Source organism: Falco biarmicus, chromosome 8 (assembly GCF_023638135.1).
Source record: "Falco biarmicus isolate bFalBia1 chromosome 8, bFalBia1.pri, whole genome shotgun sequence".
NCBI lineage: Eukaryota > Metazoa > Chordata > Aves > Falconiformes > Falconidae > Falco > Falco biarmicus.
Genome location: NC_079295.1, coordinates 65,037,310 through 65,062,049, shown reverse-complemented (window position 1 = coordinate 65,062,049; position 24,740 = coordinate 65,037,310). Strand labels below are relative to the sequence as shown.

Genomic DNA, 24,740 nt, shown 5'->3' with positions numbered 1-24,740 from the left:
TAAAGAACTACAACTGACACGAAAGGCCCGGCAGTTTTTTCAAAAGGATGTTTCTCTGTGAAACAGTGTGTGTGTTATTAAAAGTGTCAGGTTACAGTTATACGTTTTAATGTTACGCTGTTGTGGAATTCTCCGCTTGTAGACACTGACAGAACTCTGGAAGGCCATTTGCCCCTTGCCGTGAAAGCACACTTGTGCCAGAAGTGGGGTGTGCCTTGGGTGCAGAGAGCGACAAACATCTCTAGAGATGTATTTGGTGGTGAAACAAAAAAGGTTGGCTGAAACTGTGCAAATTCATCCTGAATTCATAAACTGATGTGGAAACAAATCTGAAAAATCAGTCTGTTCCGTTTTGCGGTCTTAAAAATTCTGAGTCCTTCATTGAAGCCATGTTTGATGAAATCTAGATTTGATGAAATATAAGAAAGGTTAAAATTCAAACCCCAGTACCACCCAAAGGGAGCACAAGGTTGATTGTGAGCTGAATGAAAATTAGCAAGAAGGGGGAGATGAGGGGCTGCTCCCCAGTTTCTCACCTGTAGTCCTGTGGTGGAAAGGACCCTTCCAGACAGTAACTGGTGAGGGAGGGACAAGCACGCTGGGATTAGTTAGTGCTATAAAATAAAATATTGACTTGTGTGTGATTCCCTGTCTCCTATCTTTGTGGTGATAAATTCCTTCCCATCACCTTCTCCCCAGCAAAATTTCTTCTTTGGCTGAAAACCAGGTGAGAGATTTGCTGGCCATGTCCCATGCTGCAGCGTCAGAGCACAGAGCGCTCGGCAGCGTGGACTTCACTAACACCACTGGAGAACGCTGGCGTGACCATGCCTTAGCTGCCTAAATGTGCTGATGGATCATCCCTGATTTATCCCTTGCTTTGCTCACTTAGGTCTGCGTGGTGCAAAAGAACGACACCAAGAAGATGTATGCCATGAAATACATGAATAAACAGAAGTGCGTGGAGCGTAATGAAGTGAGAAATGTTTTCAAGGAGCTGCAGATTATGCAGGGCCTGGAACACCCTTTCCTGGTTAATTTATGGTAAGATAATGTCCCTTTGCTTACTGGCTGGGTTGGCATTGTCAGTTAACGATGCCTTTGGGACCGGAGTTGCCCACTTGCCCACTGCCAGCCTGTTTGGGGAGCAGCCGGTGTGCTGCTGCGTGACAGCGGCATGCTGCCCGCCGAGCTGGGTGCTGGCGGTGGGTGGGTGGGCAGTGGGTGGGCTGCCTGAGGCTGGCGGCAGCTCCTGCCCATCGCTGCTCAGGAGGACACACGTGTTTGCCCTGTGGAGCGGCCCCAGGGCTCCTTGTCTGTCCCAGGGCTCTGGCTTCAGGGGAATCCTGGTTAATTAAACAAGTTATCTCCCTTGGCCCTCCCCAGACAAGCACAAGAGAGTTTATTTGTATGTTCCCTTGTGGTTTCTTCCTTGACAGGTATCGCTCGTTACCATAACCCAGTTTGATTTAATAATGCTCTTTTGCAGCAAACAGCAGCTCCCAGGACCAAACGGAAAGGGCACAGGATCGATAGCCAAGCAGTGCTCTGATTGCAGGGTTTCCCTTGGCAATGCTTCCTTCTCATCCCCTCTGGATTCTGATTTTGTAGTTTATTTTGTACCTTAAACAGGCTGCCTTAATACCTTATTGGTATTTGACTGAGTTGATGCTAATCAGCAAATATAAAAGCAATTTATCATTGAATTTACTGACAGGAAAATAACACCATTCAAATTTTTTTTGCAGAAACCCACGTATCTATTGGGGAAATGTGTACATGAGTCTTTTTCCTTTAAGAGTACTTGATAAATGCAGCCTACGTGCTCTGGTTATAGTCCATTTTCAACCGTTAGCAATGGGATTGACCAGCTGAGTGATATAAGATGCACTAATTCTTCCCCCTTCATTTGATTCAGCACGTTTTCCTGCAGTGGGGCAGTAGGAAGGAATTTTGAATAAGACTCAATTACTGTTAGAGCATGCCAGGCTAATTTTATTAGGGCACCAGTAACATTTCAAGTGTTGTGGTCTTGCACGATGCAATAACATGCAACATGGCCAACATCCTGTAGTTACAGGATTCCTCGAGGCGGGGCGGGCAGGGGTGTAATTACATTTATTGGATATTGAATTTATTTTTAGAATGAGGTAGAATTTACCAATGCTAAACACAAAAGATGAGCCTAAGACACTGAAAATCACAGCTCTGTGAGTAACTTTGTGTTCCTTTTTGAAATCTCTTGTAACTTGAGTGCTGTTAGGTGAGCTCTCATGGTTCTGATGGTATTGCCATTCAGTGTTGTTCTAAGGTATGAATGAAACCCACACATCTAGGCCTCCTGGAGCTTTGGGCTTACCTCCAAACTTTGCTTTCCTGCTTGAACGGGCAGTTCCATGCAAAACTCACTCCACAGCTGAGAACCAAACAGCATATGCATAGGTATAGACCTGTACAGAGCAGATCATCTGAGTTTCCCTACTTCTGTTCTTATCATGGCCTCGGGATGCCTTTAGCATTCCTTTAGCTTTCCTGCACTCTGAGTGATACGCACAGTACAAGCTTTGTGAGGAGTGGTGTTCTGGTGCATGGTGCTGCTCATCACATCAAGAAGCTGGTGTATTGGTGAAAAAAAAAAATCCATGAGAAAAAAGCTCATAGCTGATTGATAAGCTGCCTGAAAGGGACACTTGGTGTAAACAGTTGCATCAAATGAGGTCACTTGAAGAGGAACAGCAGATAGGAGCTGCATCCCCTGTTGTGTTGAGCGAATGGATTTATTAACAGGCTGCTGCCAGGAGAGCCAGAGCCTGGCTATGAGTGCCTGCAGTGCACAGCCTACCGCTGTGAGTCTGGGCAGGGCTGTGCTTGCTCTGCATTGATCTACAGCCGTTCCCTTGGGTGCTTGGAGAAGATTAAATGTCCATCTTGAAGAGCAGAGTGTGAACCCCAAGGGAACAGACAGCAGTTATCCAGAGCTCCAAGCTGGATTTCCACTGCTGTATTGAGTTACTGATTGCTGGGCCAGCTGGCACTTGGCAGCAAGTGAAGGGATCTTCCAAGATCCCTTGGAGGGATCTCATGTCCACGAGTGCTAGCTGGGGCAGTGGAGGCTTTATGGACAATTTTCACAGAGTGCCAGCACAGATTCAGGTAACAAACAATAAACAAATAAGTCCTGCCCAAATGAAAATGCGTGGTCCGCACCTCCTGGGCTCTTTGTGGTCTGTGCTGCCAGTCACTGCCACTCGTGTCCCGCGATAGACACCTGAGCGCTGACCCCATCCATCTCCCTTCACAGCCCTTGGGAGGAGGAAACCACGGCAGGCTGTTAGTGATGGCTTTGGGGATGCTGGGATGTGGCGTTGGTTTTGAAGTGGCTGATAGCAGCAAGTTTGACATCAGAACTCTGTTCCTCTTCTTCTAGTGGGCTGCTGGCAGTCAGTCATGCAAGCTGCTCTGACCCCGTTACGGATCTGAAGCTAAATTTTCGTCATCTCAAGTATGACAATGGGAGTTAGAGTCACAGCGGGAAATGGAGCATGGAAAGGTCTTGAAATTACTATTTCCCAAGTGAAAAAGTTCCAAGAAATTATGAGTATCCCCACAGGTGCCATACGTCCCTCTATAACCTGTCTTTTTTCAGTATTGTCATCCTTGAATCATGCTTGTGCCGTTTTAGGTACTCGTTCCAGGATGAAGAAGATATGTTTATGGTTGTAGACCTGCTGCTTGGAGGGGACCTGCGTTACCATCTCCAACAAAACGTGCGGTTCCAAGAAGGCACCGTGAAACTCTTCATCTGTGAGCTGGTGCTGGCCCTTGACTACCTGCAGAGCAGGCACATCATCCACAGGTCAGCCAGGGACCTCGGGGTGGGGGGTGGGGGGCTGATGCTCGCAGATTGCAGTAGGGGTAGACATTCCTCTGTGACAGAAAAGACAAATAGAAGCTGAAGAGCTAAACAAAATATTCTCCCACATGTGTTTGCTTTTATGTAAAACACTAGGCTTCCCAGAGAAGAGCATTCCCTATACAACAGAGAACATCTTATTTCTCCCTCTGGGGTAGTTATGATACAGCGTATTTGATCTGTTTGCTGATCCTGCAAAAAGCTGTCTCCAATACCTTTAATTAGTTGTAGCTGATTAATATCCATCCTGGTCCAGGGAGAGTAGGCATCAGCCTTCGGAATTCCCCTGCTGTCACACTTGAAGGTCTCTCTTCCTTTTGCTCCCTTCTCTGTGCTGCACTGAAAGACAAGGAACCGGACTAAATGCAGCTTTTTTCTGTGCGAGGTTAAATTTCTTTCTAGAAGTGGTGAGTTTCTTTTTGGCCACCAAGACCTTTCATGGCTACTGAAAAAATATTAGAGCTCTTCCCACACATTCGAAGGCCTGCAAGGTGACAGGAGGTAGAGCTTTTCCAGGGTTTGGCTCCGGGCGGACAGACGGGCTGGCTCCCACTGGCACACCGGGCAATGCGAGCCTCGCCGGTCTGGGGGCTGTGACTCAGTGGCTGCTGGCAGGGGTGACGAACAGGGAGGGACTAGCGGGGGGTTAATAGAGGCGGCAAGGTTACCGTCTCCTGTATAAACATCGCTCCAGAAGAGCATTCTCCTGAGGTGTAAACATGAACCATGGTACAAAATGTAAACCTGAGGTTATGTGGGTTGTCAGTAGGGGAAGGAGCGTGCTGCTGAGGGGCTGGTAAAGACTAATGTGTGTTGGTGCCGGTAGCGTTTGGCCGCCGTTCCTGAGCGATGAAAGCCAAAGGGCTGCCGTGCCCGCAGCGAGCCCCGGAGCCCTGGGGGGTTCTGCCCTGCTGGCTGCAGGCAGCCCACCCTGGGGGTCGCTCCCACTTTCTCAGGAGTCTCACCTTCCATGCTGCTGGTTTTGGTTTGTACCTGCATGGATTTGTACCTCGATGCACCCGCTGCGGGCAGGCAGGCAGCCCATCCCTGCTGCCCGTTCCAGCTCTGCGGGCACTGCTGTGCCCTGGGACACGAGGCTGGTGTGTGGTGACGGGGGCTTCACGCTGGCCCTCACCACCCAGCACCTGTGTGCCCGCACCAAATAATGGATGAGCATGAATTAAACATGGAGTGCAGGCTCAGCTGTCTCCGTCCTGGGCTGCGAGGGGTGAATCCTCACGCTGTTGCCTTGGCCCGAGCAAACCAAGGGGGGCACAGGCATAAGGGAAGCACGGGGAGGAAATCCTCCTCTGTTAGCAATGCATTGCAACTAGTAGTAGGGTTTATAGGACTACAGAGCTAGAGGTTCAATGAGTCTGTGTTAGAAGGAGACTGTTCTTCATAATGATGAAGGACATGACAGCTGTGGGCGCACGGGGTGCCCAGTGGGCTGCGGTCCCTGTTCTGAGCCACATCCCTGTGGTGCTGTGGCCGTCCAGGTACAAAGCAGACAGCCAAAGGGCAAAGCCTCTGCGAGTTCCTGGAAAGTTATTTGTAAATATGGGTGGGAGAAGCTAAAGTTTAGGCTGCAATGTGCATTTCCAGCAGCTATACATGTTTAAGGTGAATCGAGTACAACAAAACATGTATGGCAATCTGTAAAATTTGCAAGTTATTTAATCAACACTGTGATGCAAGTTGTTTAATTAACACTGTAACCCAGTGGGACAGAATTATATTGATAAAGTGACTCGGCTGAGTCAATTATGTTGCAACATCTGTAATTGGGAACATCAGGAGACAGGCAAGCGGTTGTTTATGTCGCTTGAACAAAGCCATGCAGAGACAGCAAGCACAGACTGATGGCTGGAGTTATTTCCCACCTACATGTAGAAGAGTGGGAAATATTTGTTAATTTTTTCAGTCTAGGAAATGGTATAACCAGTTTACAAAAAATAAACGTACAAATAATCAACTAAAAAAAATTATCTCGGTTCATTGTTTGCATCCTGGTAATGATCTCACTGTGCTGGTATATTTCCATAGGCTGCATACCAGACTGAGTGAGATCAGGAAAGGCCCCAGTGGAAATTAAAAAAAGTTAAAAGGTCGGAAACTGGATGAGAAATGAAAACCTGTCTTTATAGTTCATTTTGAAACTTTGAAAATATTTTTGTATCAAGAGATGGAAAGAATCCATTTTGTTTCAAACTCTTTTTGCTGAAACATTCCTTAAAGTTTTTGCTTAAATTAGTGCTTTCTCAGAAATGCCAAGTGCAGCATCACCATTTTTCACTATCAAATTCAGAGCTCCTGAGCACCTGGACCATTTGGCTCTAAACTTATGGCACAGCTTTGCTTACCTGAAGCCGCCCCATACTCTTTTGATTCACAACACTTACCTGTGTGATGGGGCACAGCACGAGGAAGGCAACTGGTGTTTATAACCCGCTGGAAGGAGTTTGGGTGAGAAGATACCAGAGCACTGTAAGCTATTACATGGTAATTAGATATATTGCCTATTCTTGATTCCAGGTGGCTAGGTGAATCCAAACTTTAGGTCAGTGACTGCATTTTTGAAGATAAAATCCTAAACCTGCTCATTTCTTCCCTTTGACCCCCTGGGCCAGCTGGGAAGCATCGAGAGGGGACAGGGTTATTGCACCAGTGCCTGCCCTGCGGAGGTGACAGTCTCAGGGGCATGAAGTTGCCAGGTGCCTGGCTCAGGCTGACAGCGGGTGAATGGGGACTGATGTAATGAGCTCATTAAAACCAGGTAGTGTCTTGTAAAGTCACTCGGGTGGATGCAGCAGGTGTATCAGGTGTACATGCTCTCACTTCAACAGAAAGCATTTCCCTACAGCACTGCTATAGGTATTATTATTTTGTTGGTGGTTTTTTACTGAGGAATAAAACCGGTGGGGTACCCCTTTGCTTCTAGCGCAGAGATGGGGCACAGCTCTCAATATAGTATTGAAACAGATCAAGAAGTAAAAAAAGGAAAAAGATAAAAAGAAGCCCTAACCTTTTCAGTGGATTGCCTGAGTCCACAGCAGCCTTCGCAGCCATAGCCCTGTACCACCATTTCTGCTTTGTTTGATTAGTCATTTTCTTGTACCTAAATCAAACCCTGCAGGAACATCAGAGCTGGAGACCCCCAGCAAAGGCACCCTCTAGGGCACAATGTTGCTGGAAGTGTGTCTGTCCAGAGCTTGGGCTTCCCTGAACTGCCTGCAGCAGTGTTTCATGTCGCTTTTCTAGGCTAATGGCTGTTTTCTCTGCCTTTTCTCTTAGAGACATCAAGCCTGACAACATTTTACTGGATGAGCATGGTAAGTGCCAGTTGCTTTGTAGTCCTCATGCATATGCATAAAAGCAGAGTCAGAAACAGGAACATCCAAGCTGAAGTTCAGGTGCTTGCAGTTTTCCTCGGTTTGTGTTGCTTTCTCTCCCTCGGTTCATTTGGGAGCAGGGCTATCCCTTTGTGTTCTGGTTGCTGTCTTTTGCTTTTTGAGCAGCAGCATCTAGTACCTTCAGGGCGCTGGGCACCCTCTGATGCTGTGGTATTTCTGGGGCTTTAGTGTTTAATCAGCACCTCCTTCTGGTCGATTGACCTAATGGTGTCCCTAGAAGACAGTGGTGAGACATTTTGTGCTGCTTGTGGTCAGTTGCCTAGCAGACCTTATTTTAAGACCTTGGCTCTTGCTTAAAACTTGCTCAAATTGTATATATTTGAATGGAAATGCTCATGTAATTGCAGGCTGTGTGTAACATATGCTCACCAACAGAATGAATTATGGTTGAATAGATAGTCTTCGTTTAGGTATTGTCTTCTTTCTTGAGCATTTGACATTGGGAGGGAGCTCCAAAGAGGATTTGGGGCTGGATTTATCATACCTGTTGCTATCATTTTTTTTTTTCTTAGACAAAACTCTGTGTTCATGCATTACTCTCTAGACACATTTTGCACTGGCAAAGCTCTCACAGTGAGAGTTCTCTGCCATTTATTAGCTTTTAACTCATTAGAAAAATACTTCGTCATTTCATATTTTTCTGAAAACCTGTGTAACTGGCTTGTGGTGGAAAATCTTCATTAGCAACTACAGCAAGGTACTCAAAGAGAAAGAGTCAGTGCAGGAGCAAGCTTATCTGAATTCATTATGACTCCAGAGGCTGTAATAGAGATGCTGGTGGCTCTCCTGTGTGACTAGGGTTGCCTGGCAGCACCAGAGCCCAGACTCTCCCCGTTTTGCGTATGACCTCTAATTTCAAAGTGCTAGCTGATTATTTATTTAGGAGCTGTCAGCAAAGGTGCTTCTGCCCCCAAGTGCAGCAGGCGTTCTCCTGCCTCACTCGGTGCTTCTCCTGCTGTTGCCCCACACGTGGACTGATGCAGAGCCCCCTCCTCCCTCCTGCCAGCCCCCACCGATGGGCTGTGGACCTGCTGGGCCAGGCAGGACCAGGCTCCTGGGGCTGCCCTCCCTGCCAGCGCTGCGCAGGGCTGCGGTCGGTCCGTCCTCACCAGCAAACACTCTCGATGTCACCATCTTCCAAGAGCCTCCACACCCTGTAGGACCAGGGTGATGCAGCCCCCCGCGAGCACTGGGGCCGCGGAGGTGCAGGTCAGCAGTCCCCGAGGAGGGAAGGAACAGGGCAGGGGAAGCTTCGCTTGTCTCTGTGGTTGCATTCAGCCCAGCAGGACGGAACCTGCAGACTTCTATAATGACACTGCAATTTAGGTTGATTTTTGAGCCCATTCTCTGCTCGCTGTGGTCTTTTAGCTGTCTGTTGCAGACGTTTCAGACTTATTTTCTGTGGCTGTACCCTTGACTTCAGTGTCCTTCTGACTATGACTTGTAGTATTTCTTTTCCTCATCCATGGCAGCAAAGGTGTGTCCCCTCATGCATACAGAAAGCTTCGTGCACACACAGTTCAATTCCTTCTTGTCCCCAGAGCAACTGTTATTGTAGCGTGTTTATCTATATTTAGCCTAGTAGATTGTGCTTGTTTTTCAGGATTTCTTTCCCCATGAACGGAGCTGCAGCTCCCCATTCTTCCCCCTCTCCCTTCAGCAGGCTTTCACAACCATGATCACATAATAGATGCTATTTGCCAATATCAATTTTTCATAATGTTCTTGATTGAGATCAGTCCTCTGAGAGGCGGAGGCACCCAAAGACCTTCAGCAATCAGACTTCAGTCCTTCATTGTTTAGATTCTTCTTGCCCCCTAACTCTGTCCTTTGGCCCATCTGCCTTTCCAGCTGTAGAGTACCTCACCAGCTGTGACTCCTTCACCCTTTCAGATTTGCATGTCAAAAGGCACCCACGTCTGTTACAAACCACAGCACTCTTTTTGCCGGTGTAAATTGCTGGAAAGGCTGCTGGAGCCCTTGTGTCCGTCGTCTGATCTTTGTGTAGGAGGCTGGCTCAAGTTTTTAATAGCACAAATGCCTCTCGTGATGCCACACATTGAAGTGTATTGTCCTGCTGGTGACGGTCATGAACTTGACACACACCTCATGCTTTTGCCTCTGTCACCCCAGTCAGTGACATTCTGTATTACCATATCAATTTCAGCAAAGAAATTAAAGTGAGCCATAAATAAAGTAGAATATTGGGCAAATGTCTTGCTGTGCAATAAATAAAGCACTTGTCCAACATCAGAGATTGGGATCAGGTCCCACGATGAAAAGATCCTCAGCAGATGACCACCTTCAGCAGTCATTCCAAGCACAAAGTGATTTCCTCCTTTAATAAGTCTATTGATTTGGCTCAGTGACAGCACGGCTCACCTGGGAATAACAGACTATAACAGATGGCAGTTTCCAGGAATGGTCACTAATTCACCAGGAGTTTTTGGCCAGGTCATTTGTCTAATAAAATTGAAGAAAAGCTCAATTTTATCTCTAGTAAAACTGAGAGTTTTTTTGCAAGAGCCCCATAATGACTTGGCTCAGTGTTATTTCTCGTACCACTGCCGAAAGGTTCTCAAGGGCAGTGCTAAAATGGGTGAGCTGACGCTAATGCAGGCACTGCACACGTAGCCTGTTTGCCCTCTCAACACAGATAAGGAAGTTAAGGCACAGCCTGTCCAAGATCCTCCATACCCCACAGCTCCTAATGTCTCTTGTTTCATATTCTTTAGAATGTTATCTTAGTTGAATCTGCAGAAGCCTTATATTTTTTGCATGAAAGATGCTCTAGGAAGGTGAAGGAATTGCGTAGTAACGGAGGTGCTGAATATAGTAAGAAAATTCTTTGCCTTAATGTGGAACCAAAGGCTTGATCTGAAAGTGCCAATTTCAGGCAGGCGGGATGTGCTTCGGGAAGGACATGGTGCCCGCAGGACAGCTCTGGCTGTGCTGTTTCGAAACTGGCTGAGTTAGGGATGCTGAGCAATCAGGAAAACACCAGCCTTGAAGTCTGACCCTAAAGCCCAGCAGCAGCACCCAGCACATCCCTCTCGGTTACCAGTAGCTGCTGTCCTTGGTCGCCCAGTCCACCCCAGTCTGCAACGCGGCCGTTGCTGTTCAGCCTCCTCATATGAGCCTTCTTCCCCGGCCTCATTGGCCTGATTTGGTAATTCCCCAAGTGGGCTAGTTGATAAAACTTGTGATTTATTTGAAGTGAATTGTTTAAAAGATGCATCCAGAGAAAGGCGCATTTGTGCTTGGAATATCAAATTCTTCATAAGTCTTTATGATTCATATTTATGAAAACAGCTCCCTACAAAGTGGAACAAGAGCTGGGGATGAAACAAAAACAATGCAAGGACATAGAGGACTTATCCAGACAAGACAGGTGTGTGTCAATCTTTTCTTTCAAGTATTCCCCAGCGATTTGACGCCTGTTCTTTTGTGGACAGACCTGGCTGGTTTTGTAGAGTGGTGTAAGCAGCGAGGAGGGATGTATGCTCTTGACAGATCCACCGGGTACGGTGTGAGAGGTGAGCTCTGACACCTCACTCGCATTCTCCGAGCAGTGCCCACGGCTCACCAGAGGGACCTCCCATTTTCCTTCCTTCCTGCACAAGCCTGGCAAGCACCGCAGCTTTGGTAAGGAAATCTGTGCCTGGGTGGGGCTGGCAGCCCAGAGACCCCCAGGTGTGAAGACAGGTCCCACCTGAACGGGGCTGCCCTCCCCCTGCCCCAGGCACTCCGATGGTGGAATATGGAATTGCCAGAGAGCTGGATGGTAACTTCACAGGGAGGGGCTGGAGAACTTGCTCGTCCTCACCAGATGCTGACATGGAAGTGAAGTGGTTTCAGTGTGATCCCAGGGCCTTCTGGATCAGCGCCACATCTGCCCGGGCTGTGTGCCTGGCAGCAGTGTCGGGCGGTGCGTGTGCCAGGGCTCAGCACGAGGCAGGAGCCAGCACTAGCAGAGAGGTGGTCCCTGTCCCTGGAAACTGCAGCGCAAACAGGGAATGTGCCTGGGTTTTCATAAAGCACGGCAGGCCACGTGCTTCCAGCAGTTCTGCTGGGAACATGAGCCGCTCTGAGCCTGTCTCCAGCAGAGCTGTATGCGTGGATCCAGCCCTCCTCCAGGACACCGGCTGGACGCGCACGCTCCAGGGTCCCTTTTGCACCCTGTCATTGAAGAGACAGAGGCAGGAACAGGGATGTGATACAGCATTTTTGGGTGAAATCACAAATTCTGCTCTTGTTCCTCACATTTTCCCAGCTAGATCAGGTATTTGCAGCAGGAAAACTTGTATCTCTGCCCTCATATAACAGACAGGAACAATGGTAAAGATTTACTTAAATGTTTTGTAGCATCCAGGCAAGACAACAGAAGTTCATTACCAAAGCATCAACTCTGAGATGTACAGAGGTGACTGTGTTCTATTTTAACTCATGAACTAAAGCAGCAGTGAATTTCTAGCTGTTGAAGCTAATGATGGAGGGAAGTACTGTCACAGCATCTCCATCAGTAGGAAACCACTTTGATTTGATCTCTGTGGTGAGAGGAAACAACAGCAATTCAGCCACCCCCTGTTATTGCAGAGGAGGGTGATGAGTCTGCAAAACACAACACAAAACACCTGATGTTTTGACAATGAGCTCACCTTTGTCAGGGCTGAGCAAGTTCAGTGCCTTGGGAGAAGTTGCCTGAGGTCAGGAAGAGGAAAAGGCTGCCAGCCTTTGATCAGAATTAGGCTGAATTAACCGGCAAGTTTCACAGCAATTCACTTCCATGAAGCCAGCCTTGTGCTACCACCTGTACTGCTGTATGAGACTGTCTGCTCACTGGTATGAGTTTAGTGAATAAGGAATAATAAGTGCTTGGGGAAAAAAAAAAAAAAAAAGAATGCAAGAAAAAGAGCCAGCAGGAGCGAGGTGGAAGCATTTCCTTTCTCATCCCTGCAAGTGACGTCCACCTCTTGTTTCCTTTCCACTTGCAGGCAAAAGTGGTGCATATGGTAGCAGTGATAGCAGAAACCATTCCTACCCGCCCCCCAAGGGGGTTTTCGCAGTGTCTGAATTTCTTGCGCGAGGCTCCTTTGCTTTCTGTCAAAGGTATTTTGTTCCATTCTAGAGACATCCTCTAGAGAGGAAGATGGAGAGTACTCAGTACCTGGGAACAGCAAAGGACAGGTAGAAAGCCAAAAATATAAAGATTTTTTTTTTTATCCAAAAAAAACATAGTGGAATTTTTTCTGTGAGAAAAGTTCAGCTCTCTTCCTCCCAAGTTTAGGAAGACTTAAAACAGTCATCATAAAATAACTTATTGGAGAACTCCATACTTTTTTTTTCTTCCCAAAGGGTAAATAAGAGGATGTTTGATGTAACAAGATACACCTGTAAGCAGCCTGCAAGCTGAGATACTTTCTACCAGTTCTCCCACCAGAATATTTTTTTTTCCTGGAAATTCCTTTCCATGGAGTATTTTACTTTAATGTTTCCGATTCAAAGCTGTTTCTTGTGGGAAATTAAAGCAAATCAAGTTACACATTAACCTTTCTCTTTCAGGACATGTGCACATCACTGATTTCAATATTGCCACGATGCTGACTAAAGAAATACAAGTCACCACCATTGCTGGCACAAAGCCGTATATGGGTGAGTACCAATAACAATTATGTATTTTTGAATTAGCATTTTATGGGCTTGATTTGACAGCTGCGGTGGGATACAGATGGAGTCCTTTTTGATGAGAGTTTGAACTCTTTTCTTCCTGGTATGTAACCAAACACGTGGATTTGTTTGAAATGAGGAGCAAACTGGAGAGGTGATGCAGGGGAACATGGTGGGAGTCCTGCCCCAGTCACCCCCTGATCCAGCTGGAAAGTGTGCTGATATCACACCACAGACCAAAGCCAGCATACTGCAAACAGGGGGTTTAGTGCCGTTATAGCATGCTGTGCAGCATGGGTTTCATTGTAAAAAAAGACAGTTGTGCTCTTGAGATCTTGGAGCATTTCACAAGCAGCAGTCAATCTGTGTAGCAATGACGGAATGCTCTTGCTAGCCTTGAGGAGGAAAACGAAGCACAAAGGCTCGTATTTAGTCCCCAGTTACGTACGTTAGTCCCTAGTTTAGTACATTAGCATGTCTTACACTGCTGCACCACCAGCAATAATTGGAATTTTTATATAGATTGGCTGCTTTAAAAACTAGAATTAGCCTGTGTTTGGGCCAAGTGGATGTAAGGCTTGCTGTGTTCCTGCACTGCAGCATCCACTTGGCGCGGTAGGGAAGAGCCCATATTCTAGCATCGGGCTGACGTGGTCGAGAGCGTTGCTGCACTGGTGCCAGGCTGCATCAGAAAAAGGCAAGTGAGGCTTCAGCTTCTGCCCCTGCTGCAGAGGTGGCGTCCTGCCTTCCCACAGCAGGGCAGGAGGGCAGCGCCGCTGGGGGTGCAGAGCGCAGCGGTGCCTGTAGGAAAGGGGCACAGCTGTGGTGGGAGCGGCCGCCACGGCCGGGAGATAAATGCTGAGCCTATTTTTCAGTCTTTCCAAAACCCCTGCTGTTGTACCTGTATTGCTGGTAGCAGTAAACGTGGCTGTCGCTGCAGCAAGTGCAGCCCGGGCGATGGGGGTGCACTGGGGCAGTGGGGTGGGTGCCCTGGTGCTGAGCACATCCTGCACGCTGCGCTGCCAGCGTGGCACCAGCCTCCAGTGCCCGCGGAGCTGAGTAGCTGGGCTGGTTGCTACAGTTCTGTACCATCCCCTTCCCTTCTTTCCTCAGTTCACAAAAGCTGCAGGTTTTAGGAAGTAATAAAAACCATCCAGGCAATGGGATGGGATTAGTCCCAGGCAAGAGCACTTGTCAGGCAGCTGCAGGAGTGTGCAGGGAGGGCTGTTCTCCCAGGACAAGGTGACTGGAGCAGTGGATTGCTCCGTGGCAGTCTGGGGTCGGCTGGGGGAACAGCCTTCATGAGCGAATCATCACGCATGGAAGGAGGGCACGCAGTGATTGCCCCCCATGCAGACCTCACTTCCCTAGTACTCAAAAAATTTTGCTTCTTTTCTGCTTTATAAGGGGAGTACAGAAGACTTACTTACGTTCACTTACTGTCCAAATCAGTGAAGCAGCTGACTTTTCAGACAGCAAGAGACCCACTTGAGACTTAGCGCACAAGCACAGGTAGTAAACAGAGAGCAAAATAACCGTGACAGATCTGGGAGGAATTGGGGCCAGGGCATGCAGCTGGTGAACCAGAGAGAAACACCCTGAGTTAATGCTAAAAGAACTCCTGTGCAGACAGGACACAGAAAAGTCTTTGTAACCATAAATTCAGCTTCCCTAACTGAAAGCAGTTCGGTACAGCTACAACCCCGCACACACAAAATACATACTTTCACATACCGTAATGCTGCCTCTCAGGCCTAAATAATGCAGCCTCCCTACAGCTGTTGCATAGCCCAGTCCCTTAGGGTGATCTGCTGGGAGTCTCCTTTTTATCAAGATGACTGAGTTGATCTTTCACCTTTGCATCACTGGTGCAGTCCTTTTAAAAAGAAAAACACACACAAAACATGCTCCCTGTTTTGGTTTTGTGTAGAGCAATTCTTGCCTCCCAGCTGACACCAAAATCTTGCAGTACTTTTTTTTCCTTACTCTCGAAAGGGAAATTTATTGGCTAAGAAAGCACATTTCAGCCTATGCCTCGGCCCACTGCCTGCTAGACTGGTAACCTCCTTCTGAGAAGCTGTGGCTCTCGGGCTTTGCGCAGTTAAAATTTGCTTTCCCCTGCCCAGGGTGCAGTTGGCACTATGTCTGCATTTACGCTGCATGTTAATGTTTCTGAAGAGCCACTTCCATTCACTGGGTGAGGCTGTATTTAGGCTCTGCCAGACTGAAGTACTTTTAAATATGAAACAGAGATAGGAGTGGGATGGGAACAGCTTTCCAGCATGAAGATCTAGTGAGCACTAGCTGAGGGCAGAGAGCTGGGGGAGGTGAGGAGATGCTCAGGCCAATTTTACGCCCAGATTCGGTGAATTAGGGTCAGTCCTTATTCTGAAGCACGTTCACTGTGAGGTAACGAGCAAGTTCTGTGTTGGCAAAAAGAGTTTGTTCTTTTGGGGCTTTGGGGGCAGAGAAGTGCTGGGATCCCTGTGGAGGGGACCGTGGGGCTCTAGGGCACCCGGGAGCACAGCAGCGCAGGCAGGGCTCTGCGCCAAGACGGTTGGGCTTTCAGTGCTTTGTATACTGCAGGAGCGAACGGGGCCTGATGAATCTCTTGGTGATTACAGGAGTCACATAAAGCATTTTATAATCCAAACAAATTGGATTGTGTTTATTGAATGTTAAACATTCCAGTTACCAAGGTGGTAGCAAACCTGTTTCTCCAGGCCATCCCATCATTTATGCACATTAATCAATCAAGGTTTGTAACAGTCTGTTGAAGCAGAAATTATTGGCAGTCCCATTCCACCGGTGGGGAGAGTAAGGCAGAGCAGCTGAAACGCTTGCTTGGGTTTCAAGACAGTAGAAAATGTTCCTCCCAGTGCTAATTGCACATGCGGCTAGTCGGCGGGGTCAGGGCTTCAAGGGGTGGCTGCTCCCAGGGTAGGCACGTGTCTGGGCAAAGTGGGGTGCTGGGAACTGGGTCAGGGCGGAGAGGTGTGCAGTGCTGGGCAGGATGGGACCGGTGGGTGCTGCAGTGTGGCTGCAGGGAGCAGCAGAGCGGGCGCGGTGGGATGCCTCTGCGCTGCAAGGCTGAGAGTGGGGGGAACCTGACAGAGACCACAGAATGAACTGCCCCAGGGAAACCTCTGCGCTCTGGTTCATGCCCACTGCAGCGGTGTTTTGGTAAAGCGCCGATCTACAGCCATGTGCCATTGGTCTGGAGAAAAAAGCAGAAATTGGCAAAGGCAGGTGAAGGGTAAGACACGGGTTTGTGCCCAGGGCAGAGCAGCAGGGACGCTCTCTCGGCACGGGTCAAGCATTCTGTGTTGCTCATTTCCACTCCAGACTGCAGCAAGGCAAACTTTTTCCTTTTCTGTGTTCTACAGCACCTGAAATGTTTAACTCTGCAAAACCCACCGGCTATTCCTTTGCTGTGGACTGGTGGTCACTGGGAGTCACTGCCTACGAGCTGCTCAGGACCCGGGTACGGTGCGCGTGTCTCCAGTCCCCGTTGCCGGTTGGCATAAGCTCTGGGTTGGCATAAGCTGGGCAAGGCGAGCGAGTGGCAGTGCCTGAAGTTGGGTCTGTGATATAATTGGCTTTGAGTTCCCATCCTGTGGGGAAAAAAAGAAAACTTGAAAAAAATCTCGTTGCTGTTGTAATGAGATTGAGCAGTTTGAGTAAACACAAACTGCAATGCATGAATTATTAATAACGCATAATCCCTGCCTGCCCCATCAGTGGTCTGCTTCTACCTCAGGTAGGGTTGGGGGCCTCACAGACAGATGGCTAGGTTAGTGTTTTAGAAGTGTAGTGTAAAAAAAGTGGGACAAAATTATTTAAATTACATTCTTCTAAGCAAAAGGTTGTTTAAAATCTTGTGAAGCTAGGAAACTTCTTTTGGTACGAGCATGCAAAACACCTTTTTAAGAAACTCTATCATCAGTCTTCACAGAAAGTCTAAAAAAGATGTTTTGATGAATATATATTAAAGAACAGATTTTCAAATTAATTTGTGTATCTCAAATTGTGAGTGACCCAGGTAGCACACATTAAGGGGACGTGGCTGTCTGACCTGCTGGGTGTCTGAAGCCATGTGCCCCCTGTAAACATACTAATATAATACTTGAGTTTTCCATTTGTGATGTTAAATGAATGGCAGGAGTGTTCATCACGTTGACTTTTGACTTGATGGCAAGCAGATGGGAGCAGAAATGGTTAGGTGTTCCAGCTGATGGCACAGCCGTGGTAAGAGGGTGGCACCAGTGGTGGTCACCGTGGGGAGGAGGTGAAGGGAGACCTTGAGGTCCATCTAGTGCCAGTACACATTAAGTATAATGCACCTGGTTCGATCTCACAATTTATATCTACTGTTTTTTAAATGTATATTTAACACCCTTACCCTCCCAAGACACTGTAAAAATATGGGAATCAAAAATCTTTCAAAATGGGAACACTCTACCCTTGTAAATCCTCCCAGGTGGGCAGTGGTGTTGTAGCTGGGAGCTGTACCGGGAGGTGACTCACCTGCCCTGTCATGCCAGCTGTACGTTGCCTATAGCTGGAGGTGGCCAGGTGCTGAGCTGGGGCTGGGGCAGCCCTGTGCTCCAAAGGGACAGGTCATCCTGCAGCCTGGTGTCCCAGCTGTGCTTGTAACCCTCCTGGGACATGTTTTTTTCAGCCAGTTTGACAGGTGGGAGAAATCCTGCTCCTGTTCACTTGTGGTGTCTCCAACATGAGTGAAGAACTGAAAAGAGCAACACGTTTTACAGGGAATGTTGGGAGTGCTCTAGCCACAGCACCAGCTGTATAAAAAGCCTTTTTGATACCCCTGCAAGACACAGGTATTGAAACAGCTGGGCAAACACAAGCTGGCTAACGATGCTAACTTGTGGGTGTTCCTCCCATTGTCTGTTGTGCTGTTTAAATATCTAGTGATCCTTGTTCTTACTGATATTATTATTTTGTTTATTTCAACTGAGCTGCCATCACATGGGGAGACTTTCAACAGGAGGCCCGAGGAATAGGCAGAGACCGTTTGTAGCTTCTTTGCTTTAAAAAGATTTCCCAAGGAGTCTGACAAAGCAGATAAATTAAAACGCTTTCCTTGTGGCGTTTTTCAGAGGCCGTATCATATCCGCTCCAGCACTTCCACAAATGAAATCGCTCACGTGTTCAGGACGGCCACAGTGATGTACCCTGCTGCCTGGTCTGCGGACATGGTAGCACTGATCAAAAAGGTGAGGGCAGCCAGGGAAGCGCCTGGCGCAGGGGCTGCCACATGTGGGTCCTGTCTGGGCACCTGCTAAAGCACCTGCCCTCGTGCTTTGTAGCCGTTGCAGTAAATTGTGGGGAGTCATCGCAAGCTGTGTCCAGACGCAGTGTTAGCGACCTTCAGATGGTGCCATCTGATAAATAGTCAGCTTTTAATGTTGTAGCCGCACTAGTGTAATAACCAGTTAGCAGTACAGCGTCCTGGGCTGGTGGGATGAAATCTGTGCCGGCGAGCGCAGCTGCTGCTAATGCATCTCTTCTAAGGTCACACGCAGTCTTTGCTTCCAGAGTTCCTCCTCTGACTTTGTCTCTATGGAATGACGTAACTTAGAAGTAGATATTAATGTATATGTCGAAAAATTTGGCCAAAAAACAGCATACATTTTTTTATTTTGAAAAAAAAATTCTCCCAACAATTAAAAGATTTGCAAGAAGTGCTGATGCTGTTGAAATCTTTCCGTGCCATGTGGTTTATGCACCACTGTAATTATTTTTTTAGTAAAGCTGTTATCAAAATTGCTTCAAAATCATTACTGGAATCATTCTGAAGCTGAAATCATGTTTGAAGTGGAGCCATAGCTTCAATAAACAAAACTATTGCTTGACAGTGTCAGACGCTGGTTGCATACAGTGGCAGCAAAGCTGAAATGCCAAACCTTGCATAACGGCACTAGCTGCGTGTTTTGGATAGCATGGAAATAGTTTTCTAATTTTCAAATGAGTATAGGCAATATAGTAGTACTTCATGTAGCTTTCATCTATTTTTTGTTCCAAACAGTATGAAGAAGTATTTTGCCGTCTCTAATGAAATACTCTCAAAAGTTTTAAATGAAAATGAGACATAAATTCTTTGCATGAGACAGAACCAATGGCGTATTTTCCAAGAAGAAAGTTGAAGAATATCTCAATTTGCTTAAAATGAAATAGAGCTAATATTTCATTAAGCCTAACAGTAATACAGAGATATTTACTGCAGATGTCCTCTGTGTTGTTATGCTGGAAGTTTTTCCCTGGACCACAGCGTGCCGCGAGCCATATAGGTTCCCTTGTGAATAAATAATGCAATGTCACAATTAAATTTCCCAGTGCCCCTCTGCAGTTGGTTTAACAGCCAGATGTATTATTTATGAGGCCACTGTGGTTCTGTCCTGGCTCAGACATCTGTGAATTTCTGTGTTTATTAATGTTCAAGGTAAATAATCGTTCCTCGCCAAGCCTCATTGCTCAAGTGAGGATGGGATTGCAGAGCTGATGGGAGCACAGGGCTGCACGGGGGGCGACCTGGGGGACACACCTCTGTGCCCTGGCTGCCCACAGCCGGTGCCCCGTGGTGGGGCTGGGGGGGTCACCTCATCCACCCCTTTCCCAAGGGTTTGGGTGGTTTGGTTTTCCTCCTAGGTTTTGGAGTGCATGCTATCGGGAGTTGATGCAATGTCAAATCCTTGAACTTTGGAGGCAAACCTCAATCATTTCTTTCCACAGCAGTAATTCCTACAGCAACGTTAAAAAAAAAATGCTGAAAATAAGCTGTGTGAATGCATTATTTCACACTGGAATTATACTTACGAATATTCCATTACTAGAGTGGGAAAACAGGGGATGATTTTCTGATACGGTGTTAAGTTGGGAAGACAAAGGCATGAGTTTAACTCCCCGTTCTGAAACAAATGCTTATTTTTAACCTTGGGCAAATTGTTTAATGTCATGGTACTGCCTTGTTGCCGGCTCCTATAACGTGGGTAAAAGTTGTTTGTAAAAATGATAATGAATAGAGTTAAAGACTGTGAGCCCTTGGCATCCACTGGCAAAGGGAAGCTGAGCCAGAGCACAGAGGAGAGGCACCCAGCTGAAGTGCGGGCGATAACGCAGCGGTCCTGAGCCCCGCTCAGTGCTACAGGCACTTCTGTGAGTACCTCATCTCTGACTTCGAATCTCAGGGTCTTGCTTTCTCACCTCTTCCATTTAACTCTGGCTGCAGTTGCTTGAGGTGAACCCTGAGAGGCGTTTTTCTCAGCTGAAAGATATCCAGGACTTCCCGTATCTGTCTGATGTGAACTGGGATGCTGTTCTCCAGAAAAGGATCATGCCAGGATTCATTCCCACGGTAAGGCAATTCGATTTTACAAGGTTCTCAGTGTGCCCAAGTCTTACACGCTGTAGCCTGCCCTCACACCTGGCACCACATCGTGGGACATTCTTAAACATTTCCAGAAGAACGTCAGATGTCATTGAGGACGGGGGAAAAGAGAGGCCGGGGCGACATTCTCACTTTCCTGTGGATGTAGTAAAGACTAATGGGGGATGACTACAAAGTGTGGGTGCCCCAAAATTAATCTGCTTTTTTAATAACATTCCCTGTTAGCAGCCTGGAGGGCACCCGCCGTTCTGCCATAATTGTTCCTTCCCGTAATGGCTCTCCCTAACAAGCCCATTGTTCATAGTAAAATAACACATACAGTAGATTACTGTTTCTGATCCTTTTTTAATTGGATTAAAACAGCACAGATGTAACATAACCCTTAGGGAAAATAATCCAAGGACTGTGGTGTGCAGTGCTACTCTGACTGTTTTTCAGCCAAACAAAAGTTGGGCTAAGCTATGAGTATTTGTTAATGTATTATTATATATTTTTAATAAATATAAATATTTATTATCTATTCCCCCCTCAGTTGCTGGTTTTCTCTGTGGTGGGTTTATTGCTTTTGCTATTGCTTTAAAACCAGTCCTGCAGGCTGCTGCACTCCTCCCAGCCAAGACACCCCGTCCTTGCTGTCACTTCAAAGCAGCCAAAGGGCAGAGTAGAAGCAGTGAGCACAAAAGGAGCACTTGTCACACCTTGACAATGTCCCCTGGCTGAAGGAACTGATAAAATATGTAAGAAGTACAGCAGGCATTCTGGCTATGTGTGCAGTTGTAATTAGTTTATTTTTTACAAAATTCAGCTCCCAGGCACGGTGCAGTTTGAGACACATTTCCAGGCAGGCTCTGATCACTTAGGGCCACCTTTTCTCTCCCCTCCAGAAAGGCAGACTGAACTGTGACCCAACCTTTGAACTAGAAGAAATGATCCTAGAATCCAAACCTCTTCACAAGAAAAAAAAGCGTTTGGCTAAGAAGGAGAAAGACACCAGCAAAAGCAATTCCTCCCAGGTGAGAGCACGCAGGTACAAGCACGTGGTCAAGGGAGTCCCTCATTTTGCAAGAAAGCTGTTTGTCATTTAGCTATCTAGCAAGACCACAGCAAACTGTTTAAACAGACCACTTTTTTCCCTTGGGACCAACTTTATTCCCAAAACTTTTCCATATCTTCCCCTGAGTGGAAGGCAGCATATATACCCGCCAGTCTGGTATGAGAGGAGAGTCTCAATGCCATTCTCCCCACTGGGGGGCTAAAGATGAGAGCTAAGATTTACAGCCATCTCCCCGTCTCCTTGAAATTGTCCTTGTAATGTCTTTCTGTGGCAACTGTGAATTTATTCCTCGTGTTTTTATTTTTCTACTTGAATGTGAAAGACCTGCCATCTTCAAAAGCACCTGGAGATGCTCCAGAGGGACTTCATTGTTTTCAACAGAGAAAAGTAAGTCCTGATGCAGAGGCAGTGTATGAGACCCTGGCCCTTGTCAGGGCCTCTGGCAGAGCCGGGGTGTGGGCACCCTGGTGAACAGGGGGGTCAGGGGCATCTGCCAGGGCAGAGGCAGCGTTTCTGGCCTTGAGGCAGCGGCTGGGCACACGGCCACCAGCTGCATTAATTGCCTCATTTGTGCACACGGACTGTTACTGTTGGGGCTGGGGGCTCGGAGGGCTGCAGGGGCTGGGGGCTGGGGTGGCTCGGGGCTGCAGGAGCCTGGAGCTGCAGGGTGCAGCCATGCAGTGGGTGGCAGCTCGGCCAGAGGACGGGATGCTCGTGGGCAGCCGTGGCGCTGCGTGGCTGGCACTGCCTGGTGTTCCCTCACGGCTCAGCCCACCCTTTCTCTCCCTAAGGGTGAGAGACCACCGGAGCGACACTCAGGAAGCCATAGCGCTGGTGAAAAGCAGAGGCGCCTACAAGGAGGACAACCAGAACAACCACCTCTGATTGCGGCACAGCCCCTGCTGGCTGTCCTGGGGGCCAGTGCACACCCACCCACTCACCTTCATGCTGCTGGGCCACCGAACTCACCTGCTGCTGCCGGGACAGTGCCGATGGCCCAGGGCAGGTGGCCGGGTGGGAGCGGGGACACCCATCCCTCTGCCTTCCAGCCCACGGCCGGCAGACCCTGGGTGTGCGGGAGGGGCTATGGGTGCTGCCTCCGCCGTTCCCCGCAGTCAGTTGGACTCTGTTCCTATTATTTTGCCTTTCTTGGCGGCAGGAATGTGACTGTGTGATCGTGGATGACAGTACTCACCCTTTGGCTCGGCTAGCCGGCATCACAGCCCTGGCGCTGCCTGCGCGGCGGCTGCCAACGGCATAACTGAAGGGCTGAGTGCGTGTTGTTCAGAGCGGTGTCACCGCTTGCCATCAGTCCTGGTGATGCTGTGAGACCAAGCTCTGGGGAGGGTGGGACTCCCCATGGGCTCACTGCTGGTTGCTCCAGCTGGAAGAAGCTTCTCTCAGCTGCAGGGTCACCACCAGTGCCCAGTGACAAAGGTGCCCTTTGCTTACAGATGCCTCCTGTGAACACCCCGTGAGTGTGGGCACGGAGGGCTGGAAGTGGCAATGATTGATCGATCTCCTTCCTTTGCTGGGAGGAGGCAGCAGTGGTTTCCCCTCCCTTCCCCCACTCTCCATGCTGGTTCCTGTTCCCATTTCTCGCAGAGCAGGACTGGCGTGGTGGGTGGTCAGAGCATGCAAGCAGATGCAGAAATAAAGAGGTAACAACCAGGCACTGGTAAATAACCAGCATCCAGTTGCTTTTCCAGGCCCACCTGAAAAAAACGTTGATCATCACATTAAACTACTGCAGTTCACTGAATCCAATTGGATTTGGCTTCCAACACCAGAGGTAAATTTGATTGTGCTTTTTTAATCTCTCTAACACTGAAATCATTCTTGATTTAAGCAGCTCTTGTAGTCCTGGTGCGGTCTTTGCCAATGCTGAGATTGGCCAAAGCATTTCTATTACAGTAATGCTGGGAATGATGTCATTATTTAAATGCTTTGGCAGACTGGAGCTTTCATGTCCTTATTTCACGTTTTTTCCTATACTCAGCAATATAATGAATTTGTGATGAACTATTTGCCTCCCATTTACCCAGAGGTGTTCCTTGCATCCCCTGTGCCTTCCTGTCTTTCTCTGGCTAAATCTGATCAACTCGAAGAGCTGAATGAAAGCAACAGCAAATGAAAGGCTCATGTGAGCCTTCCCATGGATTGCATTGGATGCCTGGGTCTCCCCTCCATGGTGGTGGTGTCTCTTGGGGGATGCAGTGGAGAATCAGGAACATTTCTGTGCTGCAGGAAGGCTAAGCAGGGCAGAGCAGTGTGGCCACAATGGGTCTGTACAGGGTCCTGACCAAGCCCTCTCCCACCGACTCTGGGGAACAGATGCTCTGGGCAGCCTGGTTTGTGTGGGTGATGCTGGAGAGCCCCAGCTCTGTGCTGAGAGCTCTGGTGTTTGCCTCTGTGCCTCCACCCTGCCAGCTTCAACCCTTGTGGGACAGTTTCTGCACTGCCTTTGCAGAAACTTTTTTTGCAATAATTTCTAACAGAAATGCGAGTGGCACCAAACACGGTTCTAGGTCCTGATACCTTTGTTAACAGGAGGGTACAGGGGGGCTGCTGGCACAGCAGTGCAAGCACCTCCCTGGGTTCCAAGGGGACCTGTTCCGACTTGCCCTGTGCATCCTCTTCCTGACATGGTGCCATGGCAGCATGTACCACCACCTGTGTACAATAAAGATAAGCAGTCCCCAGTTTTAGAAGACTACAGCCGTTTCTTTGCTGCCATCACATGAAGACGCAGGGAAAGGGGAAGCCAGTTCTGAGGGAGGGCTGCAGGAACTGAGGGCTGCAGCACTCGCTATGCAGCATACCCCGCTTTCCTCTGCCCAGCGGGCAAGGGCCTTGCAGGCACACAGATGGGTGTGCTGTGCCACCACCTTCCAGCACCTGGTTTGCTTTGCTCAGGTCAGGCTCTTGCCGTAGCTGCAGCACAGTGTGTGCATGCGGGCCAGGGAGCGGGGGCAGCAGCATTGCTGTGCATTGCTAGTGTGGAAACAACCGACCCTCTTCTGTCTAGGGAGCTGCAAAGCTGGAGTGGACTTAGTTCACCAGTAAGTGGTTATCCAAGAGTCCTCAGAGGGGGTCATTGCAAGGGGAAAGCCACCTTTCCCTGCTAAGTCACAGCACACCCCAATTAATAGCACCCTTCCCCAGCCACCCCTGCTTCTGAGCAATAAGACTTCCGAGCCGAGTAGGGGTCTCCATGTCTCTCTGCCTTCACTCTTGTCATTCCCAGGGAGGCTAGCCAGAGCACCCGCAGCACTTCCCATG

General features: G+C 48.3%; 1 protein-coding gene across 2 annotated transcripts in view; it reads left to right on the top strand.

Annotated features, from left to right (window-relative positions):
* The window catches only part of STK32A (serine/threonine kinase 32A), a 34,658-nt gene extending 10,350 nt beyond the window's left edge, over positions 1-24,308 (top strand). The window contains exons 3-12 of one of the 2 annotated variants that reach the window (XM_056350185.1): positions 893-1,044; positions 3,683-3,856; positions 7,208-7,245; positions 12,889-12,978; positions 16,380-16,477; positions 18,117-18,233; positions 20,246-20,371; positions 21,289-21,417; positions 21,781-21,845; positions 22,250-24,308. In XM_056350185.1, the coding sequence (XP_056206160.1) occupies positions 893-1,044; positions 3,683-3,856; positions 7,208-7,245; positions 12,889-12,978; positions 16,380-16,477; positions 18,117-18,233; positions 20,246-20,371; positions 21,289-21,417; positions 21,781-21,845; positions 22,250-22,343 (1,083 nt within the window). In that variant the 3' untranslated portion in view covers positions 22,344-24,308. The remainder of the gene's footprint in view (positions 1-892; positions 1,045-3,682; positions 3,857-7,207; positions 7,246-12,888; positions 12,979-16,379; positions 16,478-18,116; positions 18,234-20,245; positions 20,372-21,288; positions 21,418-21,780; positions 21,846-22,249) is intronic. The other variant, XM_056350184.1, reaches the window with a different exon arrangement.
* The last annotated feature ends 432 nt before the right edge of the window (positions 24,309-24,740 follow it).